Source organism: Pteropus vampyrus, unplaced genomic scaffold, assembly GCF_000151845.1.
Source record: "Pteropus vampyrus isolate Shadow unplaced genomic scaffold, Pvam_2.0 Scaffold375, whole genome shotgun sequence".
Lineage (NCBI taxonomy): Eukaryota > Metazoa > Chordata > Mammalia > Chiroptera > Pteropodidae > Pteropus > Pteropus vampyrus.
Window position 1 is genome coordinate 375749 of NW_011889156.1, and position 7291 is coordinate 383039.

At 58.1% G+C, this 7291-nt stretch overlaps 1 protein-coding gene across 1 annotated transcript in view; it reads right to left on the reverse strand.

The window, feature by feature from the left end:
- SIPA1L2 (signal induced proliferation associated 1 like 2) overlaps nt 1-7291 on the reverse strand; it is a 150782-nt gene that overhangs the window by 68391 nt on the left and 75100 nt on the right. The window contains exons 5-7 of the mRNA XM_023523050.1: nt 6800-6852; nt 6168-6356; nt 2388-2562 (exon numbers count right to left, since the gene is read on the reverse strand). Coding sequence (XP_023378818.1) covers nt 2388-2562; nt 6168-6356; nt 6800-6852 — 417 coding nt within the window. The remainder of the gene's footprint in view (nt 1-2387; nt 2563-6167; nt 6357-6799; nt 6853-7291) is intronic.

Sequence of the window (7291 nt, forward strand, 5' to 3'; positions counted from 1 at the left end):
ATTATAAATTATTTCTAGTATTTATATCCGACTTAGAAAGTCCTGAAAATCTTCTACAAAAAATGCCATGTACTGTTTTGCACACTCTGAAAAGGTCCTCGGAGGCAACTCCACGAATGCGGGGAGTCGTCACAGTGTTCACATTCGGTATCGATAAATCGGCCTGCAGACAGTCAGAGGGACGCCCGTCTAACGAGCGGTCTACTAACCAGTGCCAAAATTAAGAGATTTTCACTTTTAACTATTCGTTGATGCGAATTTGTCATTTTCATTCTTCTTAGAACGTAACATTCCGTTTCGTCGTCTTGGCTCAGGCCCCTGACAGTGTCCGTGCTTTGGGAGTGAGCGGGCGCAGGCACGAGGGAAGGGTGACGGCGCCGTCAGCGAGGGACGGACTGGCTGGGAACAGCGCTGAAGGTCAGAGGAGGAAGCGACCCTGGCCAGCACATTCAGTGACCCCCGTCGTGCCTATGATGATTAAGTCGGTAAGGGAATCCTGACGGGTTTTTAATGGCCTAGTCGACAAAACATTACAACGAAAGAAGAAAAATACTTCTAAAAATGTGCTGCAATTCGCCTATCCCAAGGAGTACTAAAAGACGAATTTCTGAAATCGAATGTTCTGAAGCGTTTGGCCTCACACGTCGCCTGGTGATGGAGGTGGTGACGGACGTGCTTGGTCATGAGCTGCTGCACGCGCCGTTGTGGCGGTGTCCAGGCCGGCAGAGGACAGGCCGCCCCCGGCCCGGGGTCCACGCGCACCGAGCAGCCGGCGTCCCCGGCTCCTGCTCCATCGTGCCGTGCACTCGAAAGCTGGAGGGGACATTCCGGGTGCTCTCGCCCAACACTCTGAATTTCCCTCGTGAAGAAAGTGAGATTCGACTGAGGAGCTAAAACTAGAACACGATTCTCCTAAATTTAAGGAGATTTTCCGTCTTTACTTGAGACGGACATCATGTTACTTGACTGTTTTATGAAAGGTCTTTCTTAGAAACCTCTCTTCTTCCAAACGAATGTCTGGGGCCTTTCTGTACATCACAGAACGCCTCGCTCACAACAACGAGCTGAAGACGTGCTCGTCATCCGGAATCGACGCGTCATGGTCTCGTTCTTCTGCTGTCACGTCTTTGAGCTTGGGGACCTAGTGCCACATCTCTAACACAGCAAGGACGCCTCCTGGGTCACAGGAGTTCAACGCTGAGGGCAGTTCTACGCCCAGGCACACGTTTCCGTTCTCTGCGTTGTGGTTTCATAAAACGCACAGGTCAGATGTTCTTAGAACGCATCCTCGGTGCCCGCTCCCGCCGAAGGGGGACGACGGGCGCGCACAGGAGCGACTCCTGCGGGGTGGCCTTCCTGCAGGGCGGCATGCCAGCACCTCTGGGGTGTGCATGAGAAGCGTTTGCCAGAAAAGCAGAAGGAAAACCTGCAAAGGTCTCATTAAACTTGCTTAAAACGTGTGGACACTCACAGCGTGTTCCGAACCACCCTCTGTTGCTACGGATCTGAGGCACGAGCCACGCGCTTTTGACACGACAGCCGAACGGCAGCGCTGGAGTGCGTGGGGGACACGCGGGGCCCGTGGGGACGAGCGCTGTCCCCGGTCCTGCCGTCTGTCCCGTCAGTGCCTCCGGAAGTGATGACAGGTGCACGGAGGCCTGGCCGCCCTGACGTGGGCGAGTGCCAGTGACGGTCCCGTGTTGACTGGACACTGGCCACCTCGCTTCCAACCCTGGCTTGGCCACACTGATGCTCCCACAAGGAAGACCGCCACCTCCCCGTGCCTGCTGGGGGGGCCAGGGGCTCTCCCAGCCTCTGCCACGGGAGAATCCATCCGCTTGTCTCTCGTGAAAACAGCGAGCAATTAGCTGCTTGATGATTAGCGGAATTTTCCGACACACACAAAATTACTCTGCCTGGTATTTCAGATGCTGACAGCAACTACGTAACGGCACAAATACAAAGCTAAAATATTTAGGACCAGAAGCAACGTGATTACCTGAATAAAGACACAAGACAAATTCGCACACCACAGGATGGCATGAAGCTGTGTTTTTAATTGGCCAAGCTGGCATCTTAGAGCTAAAGCAGTGCCACTTAAGGGGACCTGATTAAAGTCCTTGAAGAAGAGGTGCATCAGCCTTTTGACCACCCCTCCGACCCCACAGGTGGCACCGTGAAACCAGAAATGACAAAATACGCCCCAGAGCATGGCACGAGCGAACGTGCCAGTATTTTGTCTTTCAGAACTGGGTGGCGTGCTCGTCCTCGGTACCCGGGGACGAGGGTATGGCAGAAGAGGTCAGGCTAAAGGAAGGAAGAATCACTCAGGTCTACGTGACACGCCTGCCTCTGGAGAACTGAACACGCACGAATGTGAGACTTACTTTTATTGTCCAGCTGAGCTCGGTATTTGCTGAACCCTTTGAGCCGCACTCTCTGGCCCAGGAGATCGAGGAACTCTTCGAAGGCCGGCCCGGCCGTCTCGTTGTTGTACATCTCCTCCTCCGTGCTCTGGCCCGCTCTGCAGTACAGGACCCCGATCTTGTGCTGGAAACTCAGCTGCAACGCAGAGACACGCAGTTACTTGGCGAAGCGGGTCGGACAAGCTTCTCGCAGTAAAATTAAAACAACAGTAACTTAGACTCTGTTCTCGGGAAAGTATGCAGGGCAATTCCCACAAGCAAATGGGCCAGAGAGCAGAGTGAGCAACTGTCACTGTACACCGTGCTGCGCGCACAAAACAATGCAGGAACCCGAAAATACGGCTGGGGAAAGAGCGGACACCCTAAGAAATACGTGCGGTGCGGGCGTGCGGGATTTGCCCGGTTTCTAAAACTGACAGGTAAGTTCGAGCATCTACTCAAAAACACACAACTGTGGAGATGCTTGATTTTATGTCCTCCACATAGTGATGAGCGTTACTTTCCAAGTCAGGAAGGAAAAAGCCCACAGACTTTGAAAGGTTGTCCCTCTCCGGTCCCCAGTGCGTTATTTATTTTTTTTTCCTGTTGTTATTTGAACATCCATGAAATATGAAATACGGAAAACAATTCGAATTAAAGTCTGGTAAGAAAAGAATCCCAATGGACAGAGATACATGTGCATCAACAGAATAATGTTTTGTGTCCATAAAGGCAACTGCCTGGACAATTACACTCACTTCTGCATTTCTGACAACGGGCCGTAAGAGCAGCGGAAGAGTTTCTGCTGTGACCCCCTCCCCCAGTCAGCCCCGCGTCACGCTGGAAGCCACAGGCCGGCCCTCCCACGGCTGGGGACGTGCCGGAGCCATCTTCACAGCTTCCTTCCCATCCCCAAAGAGGAACGACTTCTCACTCACGAAATCAGAGCACTTACTCGCTATCTGCAATCCGAGCCTCGAAACCTGACAGATTATCAGACACCACCGACTCCCTAGAGGCTTCGTTCCACAGTGCCGTTCACTTTTATCATCAAGCTGTAAACCAGCCTTTAATCAAAATTCGCAGCCGACGGTCTCGGTAAAATGAGGCAAAATGACACTCGTTTCCCAGAGCAGCGTGGTGACAAAAGCACCTCGTCCGCACCGTCTAATGACAACAGACAACTCGGGAAAGGCAGGCGACACCTGCTCGGGGAGCGTAAGGGAGGAGCCCCCCGCGCGAGACCGGTCAGAGCCGAGCAGGCGGAGTCCGCCGTGAAACGGTCCCGAACGGGCCCGGCCCGCACTCAGCGCCGTGGGGCCCGAGGAGGCAGCATGGCCTGTTCGCCTCTGCCTGGACGAGCTGCCTGGAACGAAGACCCGCAGCGGGGGGCCCGTGTCCTCTTCCTCGGACCCATCCGACCCAGTTCTGAGGAGGGTCAAGAAAACACGGCCAAGCAGCCGGCCACTGGGAGTAAATGTCCCCGTCGACTCGGCTACCCAGATAAACGAGGTACCACACTTCGAGCAAACGACCAGCGCCTTCAAAAACCACTCCCTATGATAAAACGTGAACGTTACTTCATTACAGACGTTAATCGCTCCTCGTACCACAGAAGACATTTCAGGGTCTTAAAGCCCATGGAGGAAACACTCATGATTTAGCGGTTTTCACCACAGATGTCAACGAGCTCAGTGATTGTCACAATCTGTGTCACTGCTCTAGCGTGGCCTCAAAACAACTGCTTCGCGTTCTGTATCGTGCCGGCTTATTCTTTTGCTGTTGGGACAGGGGCCCAGCCCTCTCCAGTGACGTGGCCGTGGCCTTGAGAAGAGCCTGCCTCGACACCGAGGCATGATGAGCACTGGCACATGACACCACACGGTCCCACGGGCCCCGGAAGCCCACACGTACAGGCGCCCGCTGCTCCCTCTGCCCCGGCCATCATACGCCCCCCTAGGGGCTCACTCTGTCCTGTGCAGCTGTCCCTGTGTGCCCTGCCGCTCACCTCACGGCAGTGCCAGCGCCCCATGCCAAGCCGTCTGGCCTCCTCTGGGGCCGCCCAGCAGCTGGTCCCAGGCCTTCCGGGCACCACGCGCCCGCGGCTAGGGAGGAGGCCCTGAGCAGAGCCATCTGGGCCCAGGGCTGCTGGGGCTGCTGTGGCCTCAGTGACCTGCACAGTTTCTCTCCGTGTCGTGGACTCGGCACTCAGGCCAAACACGGGGCCCCTCGAACGCCGTGGGTTTGGACTGCGGGGCCACCGCTACCGGACAGCGCTGCAGATGTGCCCCTCCTCCCCGAGGCCTTTCTCGACCACGCATTCTGTCCTCTGGCCTCCCTCAGTGTCAGAGTACAGCGTAAACACGCCTGACACCGGAACAACACGGCACTCCACGGTTTGGGTCACCCGTGAGGCTTCCGGTCAGCAGTCAGCTCTCGGTAAAGTTTCTGGGGGGTCAGAAGTTACACGCAGAGCCCCGACTGTGCCCTAACCCCCATGCTGCTCGGGGTCACCTGTACCTAAGACTTGGGGGTCCCCAGGCTCCCCTGCTGACTGCAGTGCTGCCCACTGCACATCCTTCCCTCCCGGCCCCCGGACAGACCGGCCCGTGTCCGGACCCTAACGGGGAGCAGGTGCTGCGCTTCCATCCAGGCAGCCGTCAGGCCCATGGGAATTAGGGGACATGGCCCAAAGAGCCTCCAGAACCCCAGGGGTCTTGTGACAACAGTTGGAGCTCCGGCCCCAGTGAAAACACTGTCACACACGCGCGTACACACACATGCACGCACACACGCTCACATGCGTGCACGCACACGGGCACGCGGCGTGGCACCGCACGGGCCCCACACGCGTCTACCGCTCACAGGCACGCGCCAGCTCCGCCCCCTGGGTCAGTCTGCGGGCCACAAACGGGACTCGGGGGACAACCCTGGTCCCCGGGCCGAATCAACATGGTGGCTGCTGTGCCAAGCGGCTGCAGTTCCGCCAAAGCCGCAATGGAACGAACCATCGGCCAGGAGACACCTCTCCCTCGAGTCTCTTACGCCTCGTGGAGATGGCTGAAATGCCACAGCACCCACGGCCCCTCCTGTGGCACCGCAGAGCAAGCAGCACGCTCGTGACACAAAGCGGAGGGACTCCGGTGCCCAGGTCCTGACACGGCTAGTCCTCCCAGAACGGGTTTTGTCTCCAGACCCCTGAAATCCCTCGCCACTGCACTGACGCTGACCTAACCCGCCCGCTGGGACTTCGGCCAGCCCTGGCCGGGGGCGCCAGGCTGGCACCTGGGCACCTGCGCCGTCCCAGGCTAAGATTGTTCTCGTGTCAGAGCAAAGCCCTTGATGCTCCTTCGCTGAGTGTCGCTATGGCCTGGGGACCGACTAGGTCTTGGCTGCAGGGTTCCAACTACACGCTGTGCACCCCATCTGTGAGCCCGCGGCCTTGAAGCGCTGTTCGCTCATGGGAAGGCTCAACGTGAAAACACAGCACCGACGCCTCGTCAGCCCGAGTCTGCCGTGTTCTTCTGGCTGGGACAAAACCAGACCTCGCTAAAACGACACAAGTCACAGCTCGGGGGCGGGGAGGGTGGATTCTAGTAGACAGGCATTGGGTTTCCTGACTAGCACGCAGGCGTGTTTGGAAAAAACGGGGAGAAAACGCTTCGAGGCTTTAGAAATACACGGCCGTAAGGGGAAGGAGGACGGGCAAACAGGCCGGCACGCGGCACAGACGCGGACGCCCGTCCCGGGCACTGTACGCACCCCTTGCTCGTCCAGCCGCAGCAGCTGCTCGGAGACGCGGGGCGAGCTGGAGGCCTGGCGCAGGCACTGGGTGCTCAGCTCGGGCACGAGGTACTCCAGCACCTCCCTGAGCGGCAGGCCGCGCGCGGTGCCGTGCCTGGCGGTGGACGGTATCGCGTCTTCCAGGATGGCTCCTCTCAGCGTCGTGAGCTGCGGGGGCGGACAGAGCGGGAGACGTCAGCGCACAGCCCTGGGAGAAGCGAGGGGCTCGGTCTCTTTTCTGAGTGGGCGTGGAGACCGAAGTTCAGGGCTTGAACCAGCCAGGCAGGGGCCAAATAATGGGACTGACACCGAAAGGGCAAGGAGGAGCCCGGCAGAGTGCCTGGGGAGGACTCACGGCCACGGCTCTGGGAAGTGACAGCAGGGCCAGGAGCCCACGAGGCCAGGCGGCGTGGGACGCTCCCCGCACACTCCTCCCTGCTCCTCCCAGCTCTGGGCTCCTCTGCGCCCCCTCCCTTGGTCACACCCCCTCCTCTTCTTCTGTCTGACTTAACCGTGCTGACACTTCCTGAAGCTGAATGGGGACACCCGGTGACCCCCACGGGCAGGTCTGAGAACGCTGCCCCTGATTTCCGCCTCGCGATTTGTGGTACGTCCTCAAAGACGTCATGAACGCAGGGACGCCACTGTGACACGTGCCTCAGCTCTAAAGTGACGAGAGCGGAAACCCCAGCACCCCGAGTCGGGAGGCCGGGTTCTGGTCCCGCCTCCCACTCCTGGGAGCTGTCAGAGTAACAGCCAAGGGCCTGGGCCCGCGTCCGCACGGCGCCCTGGGCCTCACTGGCCGGCAGAACGCCCTGCGGTGTGGGGCGCCCTCTGCCTGCTCTGGTTCCCATGGGAGCCACAAGCCACATGTGGCCGTCGACCATCTGACCTGTGACGAGCATGACTGAGGAACTATGTTTATAATTTTATGTCAATGCTTTAAATTTAAACAGCCACGTGTGCCTAGTGGATGCTAACTGAACATGGCAGGCCTATAACTTAAAAGCTGTCAGGTCAGGAGAGAGGCTCTCTCGTGTCTATCTGTCACAGAGCCCAGGTCACCAAGCACCCATACTCCGCAGCAAGCACACTGCAGGGGA